At 30.8% G+C, this 26,534-nt stretch overlaps 1 protein-coding gene across 4 annotated transcripts in view; it reads right to left on the reverse strand.

Annotated features, from left to right (window-relative positions):
- Sap47 (Synapse-associated protein 47kD) overlaps positions 1-26,534 on the reverse strand; it is a 239,340-nt gene that overhangs the window by 71,799 nt on the left and 141,007 nt on the right. For all 4 annotated transcript variants that reach the window (XM_075371806.1, XM_075371808.1, XM_075371805.1 and 1 more), the window contains exon 5: positions 5,983-6,123. In XM_075371806.1, the coding sequence (XP_075227921.1) occupies positions 5,983-6,123 (141 nt within the window). The remainder of the gene's footprint in view (positions 1-5,982; positions 6,124-26,534) is intronic.

The raw sequence follows: 26,534 nt of genomic DNA on the forward strand, positions 1-26,534 counted from the left end.
AAAAAAAATTAAATAATTAACCAAAAACTGCTGAACAACATGCAAACATAAGGGATTATACAAGTTTGTCAGTCAGTACAGGCACCAATCCTCCTCACTTAACAGAATTTAGATTATATGCAAGTTTAAATGATCTGGCAATAAAAGTTTAATAAAATTATTACGAGTAATAATATTTATGATTTTATTTTATGAACATAAATTACAATGTGAAATGATTAATCTTATTTTAATAACTGCCTAGCCAGGCAATCAATAAAACATTTGCCTCTCGCAAAGAAATAGTTTTGCAACTCATAGAAATAGTTATAAGGTCACCCTTGCACGTGAACAATTTTATCGGGAATGTAGGTCGGCGAGTTCTGACATACCAGTGAAATATATAAATTGATAATCAAATAACAACAATTATAAGAAAATACATATATCAACAACTTAAAAATAAAAATTTGGTTTAAGTTATGAATAATAATTTCCATCTGCTTCTTACTGACTGTTCATTGCCAATATTTGTCAAATAACTACAAGATTTATTACTTTTCCAAATATTACAATATAAAAACTTAAACAAGTACTACTATCATCAAAATACATTTTCCCAGATTTTTATACTTATTGATGTTTTGAGGTTACCTGAATCCAAAAATACTAAAATCTAGCTATTACATTCGTGTTTGTCGGGTTTTAAAGAGTTTAACTGACAATCATGAAATTAGTTATAATAATTTATTAAGTGTATTAAGTGAAATTGATATTATTATTAAAAAAATAAATAAAAGAAAAAATAAACAGTTCAATCATTTTTTAGTATTTTGTAAAAGATTTTATAAAAACTTTTGGTAATATTCCGCTTAATAAGCGATGAATGGTGCTGAGAAGGAATGCTGTGAACCCTATAATGATAAATTTTCAGGAGTTTGTATATAAAAGTTACAATGGGAGGTGAAAGTTGAAAGAGAACACTTGATGGATTTAGAGTGGATAAAAGAAAACATGTCTTCCTGCAACTGTTAATATTTATTGCATGAAGCAATGAAGGAAGGAGGTAGGAGACGTGTATAGATGGGACTGTCAGCAGATGATGGTTACATGAAATACATGATATGCAAAATTAAAGGGTGAAGGAAATGGCATCTTGTCAACTAGCAGGAATTGTAGCAAAAAATTATAATTTGATGCAGGTACCATCATTAACCCAGTTAAAGAAACTGGAACTTGGGAATCATAGTATTGTCAGATAGCTGTGATGATTACAATATCAGGCAGGGAATTAGTCAGCGCCAAGCTCTTACAAGAAGGTTACATCCTCTATTATGGAACTCTGCTGTTAACAGGAGAGGAGTGCAAACTATTTATAAAGCTTTAGTAAAAGATTGTACAATATACAGTGCAGAAGCGTGTGAAAATATGAACTCAAGGTTGAATGAGATAGAGATAAATTAATCCCAAAGGAGACACATCAAGCAGAATGAGGAATTTTTACTTTATAAAAAAGAAAGTGAAAAGTGCAATTGTGGAAAGCACTGACAGAGGCAGATAAATGAGGGCCGTGTGCCCAAAAGCTTTTCTCTTCTGAGTACTCTCAAAATGAAAGCAGAGATGTTGAGATCGACTCAGAATTGGTAAAAGACAAAAGTAGATGTATCAATGCAGAGGAAAGGAACGGAGGAGTCAAACCCTGTACAGAGTCTTGAAGAGCAAGGTAGAAGAAGAAATTACCTGTAGTGTTTAAATACTAGCTGTAATAGTATATAATTCCACTGGAAATATCAACCATATTTTTATATATATTTTATTTCATTGAAGAATCAACTAATTTTTATTTCCATTTTTCTCCAAATGAGATATAATCAGAGTGACACTTTTTAATTACAGGAGCTCAAATACCTGTACTGTTCCAACTGTTATAATCTGTCTTTTGATATGCTCACCGTTATATATTTCTCATATTTACTTTCATAACTTAGTGTTTTTTTCTTACATCATTTTAATTCTAAAATTTTACATAGCTTCTTAAATGTAATAACATTCTTTGTATGATTCGCAGTTTATATGTTGTATATTGGACCACACAGTCTTTGCAGTTACACAATTGTTTCCATCTGTCTTCCTGTGCGGGAGGTTGATACTTTTAAGGCCTAGCCAAACCAGTTATATTTAAAATCAATTATTTAAAACTAGTTATATTTGTAATCAGGCGGCTCTTGGTGGAGCCTGTCCTAGAGGGCGCATCCTCAGATGGCAGATCGAGCGATGCCTCCCAGTAATGGGTGGTAGGAGGAAAATCAAATACCTCCTGCGAACCAACAGGTGAAGAAATGGTCAACAGCCTCAAAGGCAGATGAGGAAGAAATTCCGAATAGCAGTGAGAGTGGAAGGGCCTAGGAGGTGTTAAAAACTAGAAATCAGTTAACCCCAGGAAGGGAAAATGTTGTCAATATTCCCCTTGTTGAAGCAGATCATATTATTTTACCACCTCTACATATAAAACCAGGCCCGATGAAGAATTTTGTAAAAGAATTAGATAAAGATGAAGATGGCTTTAAATATTTAGCTGAGGATTTTTACTATTAAGTGAAGCCAAATTAAAAGAGGTAAATTCATCAGGCCACAAATAAGAAAATTAATTCGTGAAAATATATTTGACAGCAAACTGAATCCTAAAGAAATAGCAACATGGAATTCATTCAAAGACGTCATTACTGATTTGCTTGGAAACAAAAAAGGTGAAAACCATGATCGGCTTATAAATGAATTCTTAGTGAACCACACAAATTTAGGCTGTAGAATGTCATTGAAAATTCATTTTTTACATTCTCATTTGGACTTTTTCCCTTACAAAAAATACATTCACCTACTTTTATCTCAGTTTCAAATTTTTTTTTTACCTTTATAATCTACATAATAAGAAAATCATAATTTTCTACTATCTGACATACAAAGAAAAGAGAAAAACACACCAAAATATTCTAAGTCACTAAGGCCTACATTAGGTTGATAAAAAATTTAGTAATACACTTCATTCAAGAGTAAAAAGGAAGCGGCGACCCCCACCTCATTATACAGCAGTTGTTTCACCAGAATGTATCATTGTCCCACAGTAAACAAGGAAACAAAAATAATATTTAAGTAGGCTCCATTTTGGAAGGGAAATCCTAGACAGTCCATAGAAGCAAACTGTAGAGAAATTGAAATCCTCTATCTTATTGTCCATGTATCCACTCACAACCCAAGTAACTGATGCAAAGAATTCATCAGTTAAAAAGAATATATTATCACTTAATATCTTCAATAACCTCATAAAGAATGCTTAGTTTTTACAATACTTTATACATAGAGGAGTTTTTTTATTACTTTTTTATTCCATATAGGTTTGATCAAAATGTTCATGTAATTCATTAATTTTGCAATCTGCAACAAAATTCTTATTTAAACTTCTTTTACTGGATAGGTTCAGTTTTTTCCATGATTTAAAATTTCTTCAATAGGAGCAAAGTGTTGTCTTTTATGTGTTCATCATTCTCAAGAAGAGAAAAAAGTCAGAAGGGACATTTCTAATAAATAAATTTGTTATAATTTCATTACATTACTTTTGGCCAAAACTTCTAAACTATCAAGAAAACAACATGTAAGCTAATATGTATTTTACTTTCCACAAACTGCCCTTCCATAAATATGTACATTTCTTCCACACCTTAGCACAAATAACAAAATTCTCAATTATTATTCTTCATTAACAGCAGCAATTTATAGTAAACTATGTACAAACTTACTTGTTGTTATCAGTTCAAAACAGGATGTTCGGAGATGTATAAGTTACAATTCATATAATGCAATTTATTTGCCAATTATCTTAATATTTACAAAATAAGTTAAATATACGTCACAAATAATAATTTTATTCTATTATGAAATTTATAATAACTGATAAAAATTAATACAAAATTAGCAAGTGATTATGACAGTGAGATTACAGTTACAAAATCACTAATAAACTTTATACAAGAATTACTTTCTTCTACTATTTACAAAAGAAAACTAGCTTATACTTTTATCAATGATTAATGAGACCTTGTTCCTTGTTCACAATGAGCTCACTGAATAGCTTCTTGTACTTAACCAATCACTGTCTGAAAATGGACTATTCTTGTTGCGCCACACTCTGCTCGTATGCTCAACTGTTATCACACATTCACTTCAAACGTTACCATACACTCTCCCACTCAACGGTATTTATATGTCCAGACCTATCCAGGGCCTGTCCAGTTGTAAGCAGCCGATCCATCGTTTTTTTATATAAGAGTAACTGGTTTCAAAACAACTATTGCCTAAACCTTCTATACAATTTTAGAAATTTTTTTAACTGTTTCTCTTTGTTGTCGTTTCTGTATTTTTCTCTTTTAAAATTTATTTGTCAATCAATATACTTATTTGTCACTTCTCTCTCTTTCTTAGTTCTTGTCACCTTCCACTATTATAAACTACTCAAGTATCAGAATACTATACATTATATGACATTAAAAAACCATACACATTGCAGTACCACAATAAACTAGTAAGAAATTAAATATCTGATTAAATTTAACATGCATTTTTTTATCTTAGGCCCTTGAGGAGCTTCTAATGAGATAATTGTTTTGACATGAGCTGTGTATACCCATGACTGACTCCCAGTTATGATGGATTATAACAAATGTTAGTTATTTATGGACTTCATTTTATCATTTCCTCAGCAATGTTTTGGTTTTTTCATGTAAAATTTGTTGAAATTTTTATAAAAATTTAAAACAAATTTTGTTACTATTGTTACTATTATTGTCTTATTAGTCTCACATGAACCATACGATAAATTTTCAACTTCTTTAGCACTTTTACTAATAGAGATTTAATGATTATCTATGATTCTTTCCTTTAATTTTTTCTACAATTTCACTGGTTACTAATGCGCTTCATCTTCTGTCCCTAACACACTCTAAAACTGATTCACAATAATTTTGAAAGCATTTGCAGCATTATGCTTATTTTTTTTCACTAGATTCAACAATCTAGATTCACTAGATTCAATTTTTGCCTTCAAGCAAAATTTTCACCATGATAATACATTTTATTTCATTTTTCTATTCAAAATTTCATGCAAAATCTTTGATCCTTCCTAATAAGGTAATATAAAATTGGTGAACACAGCAAAACACAAACTACATACTTGACATTCAGATTTAAACTGCATGTCCAAGGACAAGTCCATCGGCATTATAAGATAAGTTCTTATCTAAGTTCTTGTGCAATACATTAAAAACCGATACAAATTTTAGACTCAACCTTGTGTATGATGGTATATTTAAATATAGAGAAAAATTTGTAATACAAAACTGAAAGATTTGAAACTGTGAAATTTAATATTATTACAGAAGTTTTGTAAAATGTGCCCATTAATTTTACCTAAATATGATGTGGAAATATAACTTTTTCAAATTATTGTAACTTTAGTAATACAACGTGTGAATTTTGAATTTGAACAGAAATTAAAAGATTGTTTTTTCATCACCTATGGCCTCAACTCCTGTGGTCTAATAAGATGAATGAATGTGTGCTCATTGCAGTAGTAGCTATTTAATTGATGTCATTTTCAAAAATTGAAACCTGTATACTACACTGCAAATAAAAATCTTTCTATTATTCATTTTCTTTTTTCATGTAACTTTATGCCAAACTAAACAAGTTTGGAAGCTAACATTCTTCTGGGACATCTAGTATATATGAATTTTATTTACAGGAATCTAGCAGTGTTTTAATACTGTTAGATTCCTTCTAAATGTTCAATGAAATAAACTCATGATGTAATTAATTGATGCTCAGTCAAAACAGAAAAAATATTTTTACAATTAAAAAATAATTTTAAAAATTACTACACTAAATAAATGTTTACTACATACTAACTAATTATCTAAATTAACAAGCACGGTGATGCAATTAAATTCTTACCGAAGATAAAGAGAGGCACTCTTCTTTAAGGGCATCTTCATTTGGATAACCAACCCATGGTGGTACAGCTGCTTCACCGGCTTTACCTTGTTTATTCTTTATAAATTGCTCTTGTTCCTTGTTAAATTCACCAAGCAAACTCTAAAACAAAAAAAAAAGAATTCCAGAATAAGAAAACAGAGATCAAACTAAAAAAATAATAAAACTGACTATAATCTGCCCTAAAAAAAAATTTTCGATTCAACATTAGATTTTTATTATAAAATTCATTAAATCTTTGAAGTTTTGAAAAATTAAGGTTTAGAAGTTGCAGTATTTTTTTTTAAATTTGGTACTGATTTTGAAAACTCAAAAGTTAATGAACTGAGAAAGTACATTTTTCATTTTTGGCAGCGATTTATTTTTAATTGGATATGTTGTTATTATTTTAAAGATTTTTTTACTTCCTTGTACAAATTAAAGGAAGTATTGTGATCGCGAAAAATTTCGGTTTTCAGATTTCAATGGAAATATCCATTTTGACTATCTCTCAATCCATTCTGACTAGTTTCGGCATGACATCTGTAAGTATGTACACATCTCGCATAACTTAAAAATGATTGGCCATAGAATGTTGAAATTTTGGATTTAGTACTGTTGTAATATCTAGTTGTGCACCTCCGCTTTTAACTTCAATCAACAGAACCAAAAGCGATCAAAATCCAAAAACATTTGGATTTTGGACTTTTTCTTAACTGCAGTAATAAACCCTCATTGAGAGCTTTTCAATGATGTACCATAAGTGATACTGATTTTCATCGGTTCCAGAGTTATAGCCAAATGAAATATTTGGATCATAGGAGAAGGCATATTGGTTCGAATCAGACTACATCTTTTTTTTCAACTTTTTTTTTAATTTAAATATATTGATTTATTAATAATCATTAACCTCTCATTGTAAAAAAATTTTACACTGAATAATAATTCAATAACAAAATAAAAAAAAAATGAAAAAATATCTGAAGCTAATAATGAAATAAAATTTTAGGTACTTTTCATTTTAAAAAGAAATGTGTATATATAATTTAATAGGCATACAAGGAAATTTCAAATGAAATAAGTTTAAATGAAGAGTAGAAAAAAATGGATGTATATGTAATTTAATAGGCGTACAAGGAAGTCATGTAGTGTCCACATCAGATTTTTTTTATTTCATAAGCAGAGCCATTTTGAATAAAATATACATTAAAATGTAATAATGTTTAAATCCTTTTTTATATTACTGTAATAATGTTTAAATTCATTTTTTTAAAAGGGACGACCTGTTAACTCCTTACCTTCTGATTAGATTTCATACCACTGTAATAAAGAAAAAATTATGTTACATTATTACTACTAATATTACTATAAAGGTTTCGAAGAGTAGAAAAAAAATGGATGTATATGTAATTTAATAGGCGTACAAGGAAGTCATGTAGTGTCCACATCAGATTTTTTTATTTCATAAGCAGAGCCATTTTGAATAAAATATACATTAAAATGTAATAATGTTTAAATACTTTTTTATATTACTGTAATAATGTTTAAATTCATTTTTTTAAAAGGGACGACCTGTTAATTCCTTACCTTCTGATTAGATTTCATATCACTGTAATAAAGAAAAAATTATGTTACATTATTACTACTAATATTACTATAAAGGTTTCTCAGTTAAAAACTTCTCAAGATAGTTTTTATCAAAATGCATCTAACCTAAAAAAGTTGTCAAATAAAAAGAGAACTACCCCAACAAGAAAAGGGCTTGTTTCATCTTCATAAAAATTTAACATTGGTGATTCATACACAAGTCAGCATATGATATTTTACAATTAAAAGTTCAATTGCTTCATAGACAAATAAATAAATAAATCTTTTATTCTGATTAGTAATGGTAATGGGGAATGTTAGACATGCTATTCCATAGATAAAAAAAGGAACTTAACCAGCATTTGGCTGGATGAGACACAGGAAACCTGTGGTAAAATCTCAATCAGAGCAACATTACAAAATACACGATTAATTATTTAAAATAGAAATGCATAAAATAATGTTAAAAGGTAAATACATCAAAATAAAAAAAATACAAAATAATTTTCAATTCAGAAGGGTTTTTTAATGATCATTTGAGCAAATATTTATGTACATGTTTAAGTGGATGTAGAAAATGTAGGGTTTTTGTAACTGTTTAATTTAAAAATTCATTGTTAAATATTGTTTCTGTGAAAAAGTCCTTTAATTGTATTTTAAATAAACTGGTAACATTTTTTTTAAATGATTTGGTATTTTATTAAAATTGGCACTAAAAGGAACATACCCCTTTCTTGTAAGCCATGACCGCGCATTAATTTTATAACCTTTCATATGTTGAGTTACATGAAAACAGTTAGTTCTGTTGAATAATTTGATAAGGTGTAGATATTTTTACTTTTTAAAGAAAGATTACATATTCATAAATATAAACGCAGTGATAAGTTGACATTTAAAATTTTCTAAATAATGATTATTAGTAAATAAATATATATATATATATATATATATATATATTTGGCTAACCATTTACATGTTATTAAATGTTTGCTTTTATTTTATTTTTATTTATGACTTCATATACTCTTGTACATGTAATCACAATTTTAATTTTGTAATCCTTTAATTTTAGAGTTTAATATGTAATTTCATAAATATTTTGTAAATATCATACACAACTGATGATGTGGGATACTGTGAAAAAATTACATATATAAATAAGGTATAAGTTGTCTTATATCTGTACTTGGTGAATTAAGTTCAATTACATATATTAAAATTTATATTATTAGTGAAGCGATATGGTTCTTAAAAGGATAGATTTTAGAAAAAAAAAAATATATATATATATAATATGATTAATAAATGATATTAAGCAAAATAAATACCAACACAGAAACATTAAATATACAAATTTGCATGCAAGTTTTTGTTTTTTATATTTTGACTCCTGCGACTTAAAAACAATCAGAACCATAAAAAATACAACCAACTACCTTAATTTTAATCCAATAGACTATTTTATAAAATGCTGAATATTATAATAACCATGAAAGTAATCATTTAAACCAATTTTTTGAATCATGAATGGTGATTTTATGATTTTATCTGTCCTATTCCTGTCAATAGGACAAAGGAAGGAAAAAATTGGTAATAGGAAAGAAAGAAAAAAATTGCTAACAGAAGTACAAACATGTGATAAAATAAGAGAAAGTTATAAAACGGGAGGGTAAGATATAAATGTAATCCTAAATCTAAAATTAATGATATTGTAAAGATGAAAAAGAAGTTAATGTTACAAGAAATCAAACATAAAAAATGAGTCAAATTAGTATCTACTATAACACTGGCATGCTGACAATTATGCTAACTGAATGTTCAATTTTATATTTGGGAAGCATGCCAATAAAAAGACTTCAACATTGAAAAAGAAATAAAAAAAGGATTAACAATGGCAAAAGAAGCATTCAACCAAAATTAACTATTAGCAATAAAATAGAAAGACAAAAGAATCATCTTAAGTGTAATGATTGGCCGTGCTTATTTATGCAGCAGTATAGATGTATAACATAGACCGTATGAAATATTTAGAGAATGGTTAATGACACTAAAAATTATCGTATAGTAATTAATGGAAAAGAACAAGGGAAAAATAGATTAGAAAAAGAAATATAACAGAAAACGGTTTAGTTATCTAATGAGACTGATAGATTAAATAAATAGGATTAGAAGATGAAATATGCAATTATGAGACTTCACTGGTGCGACCAACCTGATGGCAAAAAAATAATAATGATGCATATACAAGTGTAATTCAGTAAATAAAGACATAAACAGCTTTAGAGGCAAAACAGTTTGTAAGAGAGTTATGATACTTTCAGAGAGAAAAAGTTGGTAACCTTGTGATGACTTTTGAACGGTTGTTAGAGTAAAATCGTTTTGTTTATAACCTCAAAATCTCACTTTTAGAATATGTAGAACAGCACGAGATGATCCATTTTTTTGTTTTCTGAAGGTAAAAAACCAGTTAGCATTTACTCTCTCATATGATCAAACAATAAGGGCAAAGTTGTAAACAAAAGTTGTACTTGAAGATTTAACTCCATCACTTAGATTGAAGTTATCTTACATAGACTCTCTCATTCAAGAAGCCTTATGGATTACAACTGAGATTACAGCTAAACAATTACAACTAAGTATCGGTACAGTTCGTAACATTACCATAAACAAGTTCAAGTACTATAAAACATATGTAAGATGGGTTGCAAGAGTTGATAGATGACCATAATAAGGCAAGATTTTGAATGTGCACAGAGCTGAAACAATCGTATAAATAGGAAGGAGAGGCATTTTTGCACAGTCTTCCACCTCTGATGATGCGTGGATTCACCATTATTAACCGGAATCAAAAAAACAGTTTAACTGTCAAGAAAAAAATTCCAAACCCAACCAACATCAGCAGGAAAAATCACGATAACAATTGGGATGCAAATGGACCGGTTTTTGTGAATTTTCTACACTAGTGAACAATAAACAGCGCAAAGCCAATAAACAAAGTGAAGCCAGCATTGTTGAAACAACACCCTGGATCTCTACGCAAAGTTGTTCTACTTCACTATATTGCCCATCCTCATACGACTCAGGTAAATTGAGAAACCACCAATAAATTGCATTTGGAAGTACTACTTCATCCCCCAGACAGTCCTGAATTGGAATCATTGGATTTCAACGTTTTTGGCCCATTCAAGGAGGCGCTACGTGATTAATGGGAATGACGATGTCAAAGAAATGTGCTAAATTGATTCCCACATCATTTCAAGGATTTTGTAACAGGCATAAATAAGCTGATTCAGAGACAGGACAAGTGCATTAATGTTGGAGATTATGTTGAAAAGTTAAAAAAAGTCACGTTGATTACATAAACTGTTATAGCTCCAGAAAAGTTTGTATCTTTAATAATTGAATGACCTCATATACACATTAAAAACTATTGTAGGGCTTCTGAAAAAAACCAAGAAAAAGAAATTCTTTACTTATAAGCACCAAAGACCACCTCATAAATGCCTTAAGAAAACACCAAATTAAAGGTTAGTAAGTAGGTGGTAGTTCTTAATTTGGCTTTAAATTCAAAAAATCAAAATTTAAAAAAAGAACCAAAAAGTATTACTTTTTTATTCTACGAGTACTATTGACCTACAATGAATAAAAAGGATTCGGGTCAGGTATTGACTGACGATTTCCCATCGGTCAACGGATACCGATTTCGACCACTAAAAATGATAATACAATTCTTGCCACGGTTTATATAATATCGATACGCATACACGGAATTATAAAATCAATAATAAACTGCATGCGAACATTTCCACTTGAATTTCTAAGAAAGTCTTCTTAAAATTAAGAAAACTTTATAAAGACTAGAAATAAATGACGACAAATCAGCAGCGATATTTGTTTTACTTATGTTTTTGATTGCTTCATGAATGACAAATAATTTCGAGTGTAACGCACGTAAATAATAATTATAATAGCAAAAGGAGCGATATAAAATGCCGAATAGCACAAGCTAAACGAGCCTTCAGTAAGAAATATAATTTGTTTACATCAAAAATGAATTTAAATGTCAGGTAAAGATTTTTGAAAGTGTATGTTTGGAGTGTCGCTTTATATGGAAGTGAAACTTGGACAATCGGAGTATCTGAGAAGAAAAGATTAGAAGCTTTTGAAATGCGGTGCTATAAGAGCATGTTAAAAATCAGACGGGTGGATAAAGTGACAAATGAAGAGGTATTGCGGCAAATAGATGAAGAAAGTAGCATTTGGAAAAATATAGTTAAAAGAAGAGACAGACTTATAGGCCACATACTAAGGCATCCTGGAATAGTCGCTTTAATATTGGAAGGACAGGTAGAAGGGAAAAATTGTGTAGGCAGGCCACGTTTGGAGTATGTAAAACAAATTGTTGGGGATGTAGGATGTAGAGGGTATACTAAAATGAAACGACTAGCACTAGATAGGGAATCTTGGAGAGCTGCATCAAACCAGTCAAATGACTGAAGACAAAAAAAAAAAAAAAAATAGCAAAAAAAAAGCCAGAAAAGGTTTGCATAGCTTTCTTGGTTTTTCTCTTGACAGATTTTTATTTCAAAAACAACATAGGGATTTTAAATATTGATGATTTAATTATGGAATATTTATTCGGCACATTTAAAGTACAGTAGCAAAAAAAAAAGAAAGGAACTTCTCATGTCATCTGCATTAAAATTAGATACAGTTGGACTTAGAATCTTAAAATTAATTATTCTTAAAAAAAAAATTTGATATTTAAGCCTATTATACAATGTTTCTAAAATTGTGAGCCGGCTCTACTTCTTTAGATTCTACTTGTAAAATTGAACAAAAAGAATCCTCAACAAAAATGACAATTACTCCTTTGTTCTCCTCCTGCCTACCATTTTGTTTTTTCTATATAAAAATTTATTGTTCTAACTTCAGGTAGAGGAATCATATTAATATTTGGTAAGCGTCTGGTAATAAAGTTTTAAGATTAGCAACAAATCAGGACTTAAATACTTTGCAAATTACAAAATGGTGTCCATGTTTATTTTTCAATCCGTTATATATCCATAAATATTAGTTTTATCAAAACGTATGTGCTAAAATATTAAGCTTTTTATTTTGAACAAAATGAAGTTTTATTTTTTTAAATCGGTTAATAAATAGGCGAATTATGGCAGAAAATCGATGTAATTTTATGTCCGTTTTCTTGTTCTCCACTTTATGTTCAATTTGTTTAAATATTAATTGTTTTTATTTACGTTAATTTTATTACTGTAAATTAATATCAGATTAAGTAATATTTTTATCACAATAAAATTTAATATTAAATAATAATAAAGCGATTGATATTATTTTTTCATTTTTGAATAATTTTACACAGCGACTATTACTGCTGATTGTTAACAATGTAAAAATGCAATGCAAATTTAAAAAAATAAAACCGTACGATTTTAAAATAATCTAAACTCACTGTTTACGTGTGAGTGTTTGTACAGCATTCAGTGTTATCGGTTTATTTTTAAGTTTTGGTTGTTTGAATACATCATGGAGTTTGAATATTCTTTTGCGGAAATGTGTGATATGCATTTAACGTACGGTTTAGCAAACCATACAAACAGGGCAGAAGCAAAAAGACCGTATGAAAACAGGTTTCCTAATAGATGTGTGCCAAATGAAAAAAACTTCACATATGGCTTAGAGAAACAGGTTGATTTACACCAAGGAGTACTAGGACTACTGAATTAGAACAAAGTGTTCTCTAAATAGTGTGGAAGAATCCCCTGATAAAAGTACACATTCTCTAGCAATACAAGAAGGTGTGGGCCGTGTTACTGTGTGCTAGATTTTAAATTATAACTGTCTTTACCCTTATCACTTGCAGCTTATAAAGGGGCTGACTGCTGATGATTTTTCACTTAGGTTGGCTTTCTGTAACCGGACTGAAGACCCTTTATTTTCACCAAGGATTCTGTTCACAGACGATGCTTCTTTTAACAGGAATGGTGTTTAAAACTGTCACGACCGGCACGATTGGAGCGATGAGAATCTTCATGGTACCTTCCAAAGTAGCCATCGACAAAGATTTTCCCTGAACATCCGGGCAGATATTTTTAATAACCGTCTTTTGGGTCCTCTCATTCTACAGAATTATTTGAATGGAGAAAATTATCTAGCTCATTTGACTGAAAATCTTCCACATTTTTTGGAAGACCTACCTCTACAAAATATTTGGTTTTATCACGATGGAGCACCAACATATTTCAATCGGTCGGTATCATATTTCCTGCGGGAAACTTTTCATGAAAAAATGGATAGGCCATGGAGGGCCATGGAGGGCCAGGGCACTGGCCCTCCTCATCACCTGACTTTAACCTTCTTGACTTCTACCTGTGAAGCCACTTGAAATATACTGTTTATTCAACTCCAATACTCAACACTGAGGATCTTCAACAACGGATCCAAAATGTATTTCAAGAAATTAGGAATACTCCCAGAATTTTTGAACGGTTAAGACAATCTTTCTGAAAAAGATTGGAGACTTGTGTAATTGCTAATAGTGGACACTTTGAACATCGCTTATAACTTTTAACAACTGTTAACCGTTTATTATTTTTTTTTAAATACACCTAACGTTTTACAACAATTAATGTAAGATTATCACAGGTAGTTGTTTTATTCTTTTAATTATTTCATCCATTATTGTGATAAAATTATTACTTAATCTGATACTAATTTACAACACTGGAATTAACAATAAATAAAAACAATTAATATTTAATAGAATTGAACATAAAGTGGAGGACATGAAAACAGACACAAAATTACATCAATTTTCTATTTGTTAACCGATTTAAAAAAATGAAATGTCATTTTGTTCAAAATAAAAGGCTTAATATTTTAGCATATACATTTTGATAAAACTAATATTTATGGAGATATAACGGATTGAAAAATAAACATGGCCGCCATTTTGTAATTTGCAAATTATTTAAGTCCTGATTTTTTGCTAATTTTATAACTTTATTTCCAAGATGCTTACCAAATATTATTGTGATTCCTCTATCCGAACTTGAGATATAAATTTTTCTATAAAAATAACAAAATAGCGGACAGAGGGAGAACGAAGGAGAAATTTCCATTTTTCATACGGATATTTTTTGTTTAGTTTAACAAGTAGAATCCGAATAAGTATAGCCAGCCCATCACTTTGGAAACACCCCCTTCAATGCATATTGATCGCACTCAGCCCCCTTATTTTTAGACGCATTAAGGTTAATTTATTAAAGTAATTATTTACGTTGATAAATTGCCCCGATTTGGTACAATGTTTTTTCAACAACGCTAAAAAGAAATTAGTTTATTACGGGTACCTTCATGTCTCCTAGTTGAACGGGGTCAAAATTAGACCAAATCTGACAAAAACACACACACACACACAAATATATGCCAGCTTATATAATTATTTATACAAAATTTCAACTTGTTTTGGTAAACAAGTTATCAAGGTATGATGCAAAAACTGTTGAGGAATTAAGGCAAAAACTATTTCTTCCAATCTTTTATATTTTGTCCAAAATTTAATGCAATCAATGCCTCATATATATGAAAATTTCTTGAGCTATTTTCAAAGGATTCAAGTTGAGTCAGTCCAAAAATATTAATCAAAATATAAGCCAACATATATATATATATATAAAATCTTCCAGAAATTTCTATAGCTTCTTTTTAGTTTTTTGGAGTAAGGGAAAGTTTTCTGGATGTTAAAGTCTTGTTGTTAATCAAAATTTTGATTATTATACTTTCTTTTTAGATCTATGCTGCTGCAACAGTAACAAAGCTATAGCCGGGAAAGTAAACTGTAGAGATAATCATAAATGATCATTTGTGAAAGAAAAAATTGTGTAAACAAGTATGTTGATATACTTTACTATAAATCCCATATGTTGTAAAACAATGTTCTATATTTAAATCCTCATCAAATTTTTTAACTCGTAGGTAAGATGTATTAGATAACATTTTATTTTTGATAACATAAGACAAGACTTTTTGGTTTTTATTTTTAAAAAAACGTAAACTACTGCTGCCAATAATAAAGCCATTTAATATTGAAATCTAATATGCAAACCGATAGTAAAAGTTAATAATTTTATAAATCAAAAATGTACAGTAGTTTAAAACAAATCCCACTATAAAAGCTAATCTTCTGCGTTCATAGTTATTTTTCATTAATGTATATTTAAGATGAAAGATGAATGAAATGTACAGTGACGTTGGTTGGGATTTGATCCGAGTACCTTTGACATAACAGTCGATTGCTTAAAAGATGGGAGCGACTGAGGTAAATCTATTAAGAATTTTAACAGTATACGGTGCTACTTTTTTTTGAACGGCACCAAGCACGTACGAATGGATAAAAGATGTCATAACAACAAAACATTACAACAAAGCTTGAAGCAGATGTATGGTGTGGATTACAATATATATGAATTAATCTGTACTAACGGAACATAAAACGTTAAGTTTAATAATTGAAATAAAAATCATTAAAAACACAATATACAATGAGAAGATAATATAAAGAATTAAATAAATAAATGAATATAAAGACTTGTGTATGTAAAAAAGTATAAGAAAACTTACGACGTTAAAAAATATAACGATATCGATTAAGAAGGCAATGGTATAGTACACTTCAAACACCAAGAATAGGAGGAGACATCATTATATAATAACCAAAAAAAAATAAAATGAAAATATAAAGTAAACAACCGCATTAAAAACCAAGCATAAAAATCATAATATAGAGTAGAAATGACCGACAGAAGAAATACAAACCTATTAAATCCAACGTAATGATAAAATATATAGGTTTGTTTTATATCGCTCGCAATACACCTAATAAAAACTTAAATAGCATTCGAATGAAGGAATATAATAAAACAGACTTGAAGGACCTTGCAAAATATTACCTGTCTTTTTGTAAGTATGTGAAACACGAACACTAAGAAAAACAAGAAAAAAGGGTTGAGATGTTTAAAATGTGGACATGGAGAATACGGGGAGAAGAATAAACGAGCAGAATGAAAAACAAGGAAGCAATGAGGACAATGAATGACAATATAAGCTTAATCATCAAAACAATACAAAATACTAAGATAATCCGCTAAAACAAGTTAGGAAGGAAACTACTGCAAAATTTCATAAAAATTGAAAAATACATAACAGAATCACAAATATACTAACAGATGAAATGCCAAAATGATGGTTTAAAACAAGACCTTGCTTCTCTCACTCAAAAATTTTAACACCGATACTACCGACTTGAGAATTTTAGATTTATTTTTTCCATAAATACATTGTTGGACTGATCGCATATAACATTGCAAATATTCAGGTATGCAGTTTCCTGATTTGGGTTCCATCGGTAGTACCCATCACTTGTTCTAGTGATAAGCATAACTGTAACTTGTTACAGACACAAATTATCAAACAGAGATAAATTTTTAATTAAAACCTGAAAACAGAACGGCGGCCAGGATCGGCATTAAAAAAATGTTACTGCTAAAATATAACCGTTCAAACCAAGCTCTTTAACATCAACTGCTTGTATCAGAAGACAGACATTAACAATCTGTACCGTTCCGACCAGAATGAAGTGTTAGAGTAAAAAGAAATGTTCAAACATTTCAAATGTTTGTGGATTTAAAAACGTCCATCCTAAAAATAATAAATTCGTAAATTTTTCACCCGTTTGATTTAAATTAAAATTTAATTTTTTTTCTAAATGAGATGTTATCGGGGTAGAAATAGTTATAAAACTTCCCCACAAAATTTTAACGCAATTCCTAAATTTGTAAAAGAAATTTTACAACTCTTTACTAATTTAAAAATCGATTTATTACTTGTTTTAGGGACAATAGGCTCCATCTAGTAAATTTTGTTAACGAGTAAAAATACCAAGCCTTATTAGGATTTGAACCTAAAACTTTCAGATGAAAGACAGACACTAATACAAAGTTGGCATTTTTTTGAAAAAAAAAAAAAAGATTGAACATTTTTATTATTTTTCTTCTGATAACAGAATGATAAATAATGCGATACGGCAAATAATAATTCTAAAGTTTATCAAAGGGTAAAAAGTTAAATTTTAAACTTTAACACAATTCTAGGAATTTCAGCAACATTATGCTTTTTTCCTGGTTATTTATATTTCGCTTTCAAAATTGGGTTTACGCTGAAACATTTCCTTCAAATGTATTTATCAAATTACCACGTCTATTTTTCATTTTTAAAATTCATTCTATTTTGTGAGCGCTGTAGTCAAAGTTTTGCTACAGGTTTCCCTTGATCTATCCGGCTAAATTCTAAGGTAGTTTTTTTTTTTTTGTGTGGAGTAGCGTATCTTCCCGTTTTTGATGCGATACACATAACAAATGTATTATTATTTATCGACCGGATTAAACAAAAAATACGCTTGACGCAAGATCGAATCGATAGTTAAAGTCGATGTATACAATTATCAAAAAACGCTGCCACATTTACAAGAATTTTGTTATTTTTATTATTATTCTTTTTTTATCATCATCCATTCCATAAACTAAAATAAACTGGCCGTATAGTGTGAAAATTAAAATAAAAATAATATTAATTTGAACCTAGTTAAAATAAATTAAGCGCGCGCAGATACGTTTACATATATTTTACGAGAATGATTTAAGCATATAAAATAAGATAATTTATAAAAGTATACGTCTACAATAAACAGGTATGTTATTTCTTTGTATACACGGGTAGTTAATAACTGAAAAGTTAGCAGATCTGTGTAAGTACGGTACGCTTTCGGCGTGTGTTAGATTTTGTAAAAAAGCGTGTCTGAAGAAGGGACGATCGATGAGCGAAAGCAGTGACGTCACACCACTAAACCTCCCGCTCGCCCAGTTACAACGACCGGCACACCACTTTTCCTACTAAAAGCTCAATTGCCTGCTGCCCGTTTGCTGTTCTCACTTCCACCCGTATTCATTCGGGATACATCAGTAGCCTCCACACCGCCTCCAGGATTTTCAGAATTAAAACCGGGAAACATTATTAAATTATTAAACGATTATAATTACGAATTAATTTAAAATAACAGCGGCAAGGGCTAATCGTCGAATACATAATTAGGTATTTAATATCGAATTAATAAAAAATCAATCGTCAAACAATTATTTTAACGCGTGACAATATGACGAATTAATCGTATACAGATTAGAGTCGAATGTAAAATCGATTGTTTTGATTCCCGTATATATAAACGTTTTGTGAATCTCATTTTCGATAGGAACGTACCGGATGGTGGATTATGAATCGATAACGCATTCAGATTAAATTCACTTCCGAATAATTAAACATTCGTTTCATTAAATACCACAAAATTTAGAAGAAAAATAAATTAAGACCCGATTCAATTAATAAAATGTTTTCTATTCTATTAAACTTAGAAAACTAGGTTCAATTTTCACAAATCACCACTATATAATTTATCCGTTGCCGTAGCTAAGTTAATAGAAAAAGGCAAAACGAAAAAAAATTTTAGCCATAAAATAAATAACAAAATTTCAGCCTTATTTCTCATTATTTCTTTACGCATAGAAGATTTTTTTTAATTAGAAAGAGATAATTAATTAACAACGGAAAGATGTTTAATACAATATATCGAAGAGAACATACGTATTAAAACGTAATAAAACTCATTTTAGCGTAAGTTTAAAGTTAATATGCTTATCGATGTGTAGACGGCCGTTTTGTATCATTTTTTAGTGTTTTGAGTAACTTATTGCGAAGAGAAAAATAAAGAGATCTTCAGAATAGCCGATGAAAATATCCATTAAAATAAGCTATATTTATTTATTCTAACTTGTTTTTAAAATACGAATCCAGTTTAAACACGAATACAAATGAAGAGGTAAAATAATAGGAGATTAAACGTTTAGAATGGAAATTAGAATACCAAAGGTCGTAGAAAATCTTTTCATTAGGAAATAAAGATATTACCCGAAGAATTAGATAAGCGAGAAAAGATTTAGAGCAGATAATAATTATGTTCGAATAAAATTTATTAGAGTAGACGTAAAAGTTAAAAATAATTGTCTAGACGCAACGTTTTACGTAACGAAAATAAAAACGGAAGGGGTCTTAAAACAAATAGGAGAGAAATTTACGAAAATCTTTTTAAAAGAGGAACTAAGTCGGCGGATCAAACATTACGACTTATTTATATTTAGTAAATTTGACGACAGAGGTACGCGTAAAAGTTAAAAACCGGTAAACGAAAATAAATACGATAAATAAGGCAGATAATACAGGTAATACGTCGATTTTAAATGAGAACGACAAACAATACAGAAGAATTATGTCAAATAATCTGTCTGATGATTCGTAAAAAAAACCTCTAAGTTTAGATTACTAGAAAAATCGTAGTTTATGCTAAATTATACAAAGTAACTAGATAATTCTTACGGAAGTTATATAGATAACATCTTTTCATTTCTAAAACGTTAACGAAACTACCTAATCACGCCGAGTTCACATCGGATATAAAATAAAGCTACATAGAAAATTATTTTTATTTCCGAATTTATCGACTTTATAACATTTTTTTAGGTTTATTTAGTATCTCCCCGAGTCGAGCAAATCGTGCAACAAAACAGGTAACGACTTTAGTCCGATATGTCTATGTGCAATATCGCTAAGAAAAGACGACGCCAACAAACGCGGGAAAGATTTAAGACGAAAAACAAGTGAAAAAGGTTGAAATTGTTAAAATAGTCACAGTTAAAATTCAAATCTGTTTCACCGGCTCATCGATGCGTTCGATCGACACCGACCGGTCGCTGCGATACAAACCCATCGGGTTGGTCTAGTGGTTAACGCGTATTCCCAAATCGGCTGATTTGGAATGTTGAGAGTTACAGCGTTCAGGTCCTAGTAAAGCCGGTTATTTTTACACGGATTTGAATACTAGATCGTGGATACCGGTGTTCTTTGGTGGTTGGGTTTCAATTAACCACACATCTCAGGAACGGTCGAACCGAGACTGTACAAGACTACACTTCATTTACACTCATACATATCATCCTCATTCATCCTCTGAAGAATTATCTAAACGGTAGTTACCGGAGGCTAAACAGGAAAAAAGAAAGAGGTCGCTGCGATACAACCGGAATCGGCTGTATTTAACTTTTTTCTTCCGTTTAGAAATAAATGATTACCGCGATTAACCGATTTGTTTTTATTTCTATAAAGTTTTAAGCCTCTACGTCTCATCGACTAGAAGTTAGGTAAACTAAACGGAGGCGATTCGCGAAACTACAAGTAATTGAACGCATCTTATAGAACGTAAGTCGATCGATTAAAAACGGAATCGATCAACGACTACGGAAACTGTACGCTAAGTTTTTGCTACAAAACATTACGATGACAGAATGTTTAGGACCGAATTAAAAAATCGACAGATACTATTTTAGTAGTTAAAATGTAATTTCAAAATTATTCATAATAGCCGTAGCCGTTTTCATATAAAATTTTATATAAAATCTTTCGGGATATGAAAAAATGTTTCGCTTTAGTAGTCTATCCGATCGAGTAAACAGATGCGAGTAAACGCAAAATGTACCGCCGAGTAATATTCGACTTACATTTTCGATAGCGATCAGCTTAAAAGAAACGATTCGAACCCGTACTTATGATGAGATAAAGTACTTTTATGTCAACAGACTTTAGTTTATTACGTAAGTTGAACAACACGGTATTCTTCAGGATACGATTCGGCATCGTTAACTATATACATTATCCCAAAGTGAACTATCAATAAAAAAAAAAATTGAATTAAAACTCATTTCCTTTAAATTTTGTCACCGGGAATTTTTTAATAAAATTCATCTGTAGCACTCAATCGCAAAAACTGATTAAAACCGGTTAATCTCCGTTTCAAATGATTCAAAAATGCGTGTGAAAGTTACAAAAAATTCTAATAGATCTAATTTTTTGCTAAAAATGCATTCTAAATATGTAAATAAAAAAAAAGTTATTTTCCAAAAAAGGGAGCGGGTTTAGAAAAAAAATGCTAAAATTTCAATCGTATAAGTCGAAGCAAAATAAGTTCATTCTTCAAGTTTTGTTAAAAACAGTGTATCGTTCGTGAGCGATCCCGAAAAAAATTGTAGAACATCTTACTCGAGATAACGGGCGCATATTAAAATAAACGAAGCCGTAGAAGCAAAAGTTCAATAAAACGTGTCGGTAGCTATTTGCAAACGTAACTTTAGTTATAAATACACTACACAGATAGCGTTCGATACGAAAAATACGTCACTCGCCCGCCTATCGAATTCCCGATAACGATAAATTTTCTATTAAACAACCGACGATAACCGCAGACCAGCGAACTCGTTATAAAATTCGGTTACCGTTTTCTAAATTTCAGTCGCGGGAATTCATTACGTATCTTTTTCAGAAGATTATACGGCCGGCGACTAAAAATATTATTGGATACAGGAAACGACTCGAACGGCCAAACTTAAAAGATCTGATCGATTTTGGACATCAAAATAAACCTTAAAATTTATGCGGATAAATGTCCTATCTCGCTTCATTTCCCCGCTGCCCGCTATTTTGTTTATGAATTTTTTTCTTTAATATTAATGTATATCTTAAGAACGGATACGTATATGAAATTTTTTGTACACGCGTCCGATAACATCTAAAAAATAAATAACTAAACGTTTAATCCACGAAGACCCAAAAACGGCAGTCATTTAAATAGTTTAATCGTCAATAGTTTCGTACGTATTAACTTTTTCGAATCCCGTTTCATCACGTAAAACGTTAAGCATTTTATCGTTCACAAACACTTCAATAGTTCAAACGGGTTAATTTACAACACAGAAATTGTTAAACTGAATCGCAAAAATCGGTCGGACAATTCTGTACTTGTTCTATTATTATTAGTAATGGAATTTTTTATTAATTATAGTCAACAAAAATATTGTTTTTCGTGTATCTGGAATCGCACAAGGTGATTTTAATTAATTTTGGGATGCTAAATTCAAAACCGTTTAGAATTTGTATAATAGTCACGACGTTTAGATACGTACGATTTATTTACCGATAAATGCATAATACTGTGAAATCAAATTAAAAAAAAAATGATTACGGTATTTATGTGAATTCATTTAAAATTTGGTTAAATCAACTAAACCTGTATTTACTCTAACACAAATAAACGGAAATACATTAACGCAGTTTTAAAATAACAGTCTGTAAAAGTCTAAATTTACGGAAATGTTTTTCAAATAATAGTTCTTAAAATTTTAAATCTTTGGAATCGTCTCACCTTTAGTCTTTAAAATACGTTGACAAAACTTTTCGCTTGTGCGATCTTTGACCGGTTTCTCTAAACCAAAACCGACAATAGTCACTCGTTATTCCAGGATCCCGTCTTCCTTGGTACCGATGCTCCACGGTCAGAATATCCTGACGGGAACTTTCTCCTTGCTCATCGCTGACAGAACCCAAATTTTCGAGAAAAAAGTCTGGTGGGAGTGTAAGAAATTAATTTTTAATGATATCTTTCATCCTAGACCTTTGTAGTTTTCTAACACAAAAAAAAACATAATTTTCTTTTCTGTTTCCTAAAAAATCTCCGACAACGTCTTTGAAGGACTTCTATGCGGCCAGTTCACATTCGCTAAGTTTATCGTAAAAAGTTGAGTATAAAAGTTGAGTACTTTAGCGGTTTCTTGATTTGCGGGCCGATAAAAGATATCCTCCTAGAGTTTACCGTCGGTCGATGTAGGAAAACTTATTTTTAAATGATTAAATCCTGGTCCATCTTTGTCTAGTGCATTTATAACATTTTTCACGAGTCCTAGTTTTAAGCGAAGTGGATACTTAAATCTTTGGAATAGTCTCACCTTTAGTTTTTAAAATACGTTGACAAACCTTTTCGCTTGTACGATCTTTGATCGGTTTCTCTAAACCAAAACCAACAATAGTAACACAATAGTACATACAATAGTAAATTTTTTTTTACCGGCCACAAAGTTCTGCCGCAATAGTCAGTTCCTCATTTGATAATGATTTTTTGTGTCACCGCTATCCCAAAGACATCGATTAATATATTTATCGCTTCTAATATTGACGCTGTAGTTTCATAGGTTTCTTGAGCTAATGGAACGGATGGCTGTTTCTTACCGTTATGAAATAAAACTGCCTGCATGCTAACTAGAGTCAATAAAAGGATGTATTATTCAGGAATATGCTGAATTCCACGCTCTTTCGTCTTTTATTAGGCCTTCCATATCAGCACAAACGCGGAATGAATTTTTCATAGTAAAATAAGTTTAAAGAGTTTTGTTTCCTGTTCTAAACGTAGTCACTTTTGTTTTTGCCGCTAAAAGATTCCACTGTTCCCATTTAGATCCCGGAAGTTCAGCTTGCTGCTTCGATCGCTTTAAATCGCGAACTAAATCGTTAAGTTTATATAGTTGAATTAAATGAGATTTCTCATCAGATACGGAAGAAATTTTTCAACATCCTCTGCACATCCGCTTCATTTTCAGATTGTTCTTTTAGCGATGTCGGATTAGACGGTGGTACAGGTCCAGATAGGTAACTCCTCTCCGTGTGGTTTATAACCACTTATAGCCGCTTTTTCGACGATATTCCGGCCATCCGAAAGGCTTACACCGACCATTTAAAGGGATCCCACAAAGTGATTTCTCCAGAGCGTTCGACGGGCTGTTCCGGCGCTGTAACGAGTGTATAACTAGAGAAGGTTCTATGTAGAGGGCTGATGCGAGTAAATTCGTTTATCTTTAAATTTGTATTTTCATTTAATTCAGTTCGGGAACTTTTCAAACATACTGTGTACGCTATTCCAAGTTTCCTTCTTAATATAAAATATTAAATTTCAAGTCGATAGATCCGAATCGATGAAATCCTTATTAATTAACGGAAATCCTTATTTTACTTTTTTTACGAATCGGAAGGGAAATTAGAAAAGTAAAAAGTCTGAAAGATTGATAATAAGTAAAATTAATACTACAACGCGAGGTTTATTTTGAGAATCGCTTTTGCAAAATTCTTCTATCGATATTGTGTCCGATCGTAAATGAAAATTTTTGATAAAATTACGCGCTAATGAAATACAGTTTTAAAAAACAACTCGGGTCGTAATATCTTTTAACGCGAGAAAAATAAAAAATTAAAAGCCGATAAATACAAAATCGAAAAGGAGCAGTCGTTTTTGATCAGATAGCGATATGTTTTGCACACACATGTAACAGCCGGAAAAATAAAAATTTAAGCGACAAAGCCGTTTTGAAGAATAACAAGCATCCTCTACTAGGCTTTACCGAAGAAAAATAGAAATGAATGTTCTCCAGAATTTTCTCCGTACCGAACCGAATATACTGTTGGATATTACCGGAATGCAGGTGATATTTAGCCCTACAAGCGATAGATTTAATCTCTACGCGTCGGTCATCGGACGCATAATAACTGGTATTACTGTAAGAGAAAGCGATTAAAAATTAAAATTAACGAATCGCTTTTCGTTGTGAAACGATCTGCCTCGATTCGTCCGTGCAAAATTATAGCAGAATAAATCGTTTTTTACAGGTTAAACGTGAAAGCGACTTACGTCTTCCATTATCGACAGCGGCAGAAGAACCGGCATCTAAACCTGCTTATAAAATAGGAAGTGTTTCTCTAAAATAATGAAGATGAAAATACTCTTTCGAAAATTTGACGGGAAATCTACGGCGTGGATTTTTAATAATGCTCTTCTTATAAATAAGTAAACGAGGATATTTTTTTCTTATAGTAAAAAAAAAAATCCTACGAATCAACCGCAATAGCATTTTAACCGCTCCCGAGTTATTACACTATTCAGAAATTTTCAGTTTAATCTATATTCGGACTGCAAAATTCGCATTTTTTCCGTAATATATACCTACTTAATAATTCCTTCGCTACCTTTACTAACTTCTATTCGGTCAGCTTTCGTGTTTCAGTTCCCGTTTCCGTTCGACGATAACATTTACCCACCTGTTGTATCGTATATTGTTACCAGATTTAAACTTATGCGCCCTTATCTGTTATACAATTCATGTTTTTGTCGCCGTTTCGTGATACAGTTTATATTGTTTGTACCCTGCTCATGGGTTTTCATCCGTTTTCCAAAGAAACGTTAAGTCTAGAAGCGCAGGGGTTACAGTCCTTGACTGCTTTTACATTTTTTGCCGATTTTTTTTTCTCGAGCGCACACACGCGTTTATTTTTCAAGTTAAAATACGAGTACCGTCTAATGAATGTTATTACTAAAATTTCTCCATTGAAATATCACAGAAGAAAATTAAATTAAAAACAAACGTAAAAAAATCATCTTTGTACTACATAAATCTGCGAACAAATGAATAAACCGGGTAATTATTTTTAACATTTAATGTATTTCTTCAGATAGAAATCTCTAATTAACGCGATAAGCGACTCATTCGTAAGCCGGACCTTCTGCAAAAACCACCGTATAGGAAACCGATTTCCCGATTAGTTTTACAGTCTCGACTCCAAAAAACCGTACGATTACCGAGACGGACGCGCGTTCTTTACGCGACTTGTACTCCAAGTAGAATGGAATATTGTGATCACCGGTCAACAGTACGCGGTAAACTGTATCGCAACCGGCTTTCATAATTTCGGCGATTTACGGGTATCGGCTAATCGAATTCGATTTTAGTAGTCGACATTATATCTCGATATATACAACCTTTAAATACCGCGATGCTACTCCTTTAAACGTCGCGCGTATTGTAGAACCCTCGGGATATATTATGGTTTTAGTCGGAACCGAATAGTATTTTTTTAATCGCGTCCGTTTGGATCAAAGGTAACGCGTATCCTAT

Source organism: Lycorma delicatula, chromosome 7 (genome assembly GCF_047948215.1).
Source record: "Lycorma delicatula isolate Av1 chromosome 7, ASM4794821v1, whole genome shotgun sequence".
Taxonomy (NCBI): Eukaryota; Metazoa; Arthropoda; class Insecta; order Hemiptera; family Fulgoridae; genus Lycorma; species Lycorma delicatula.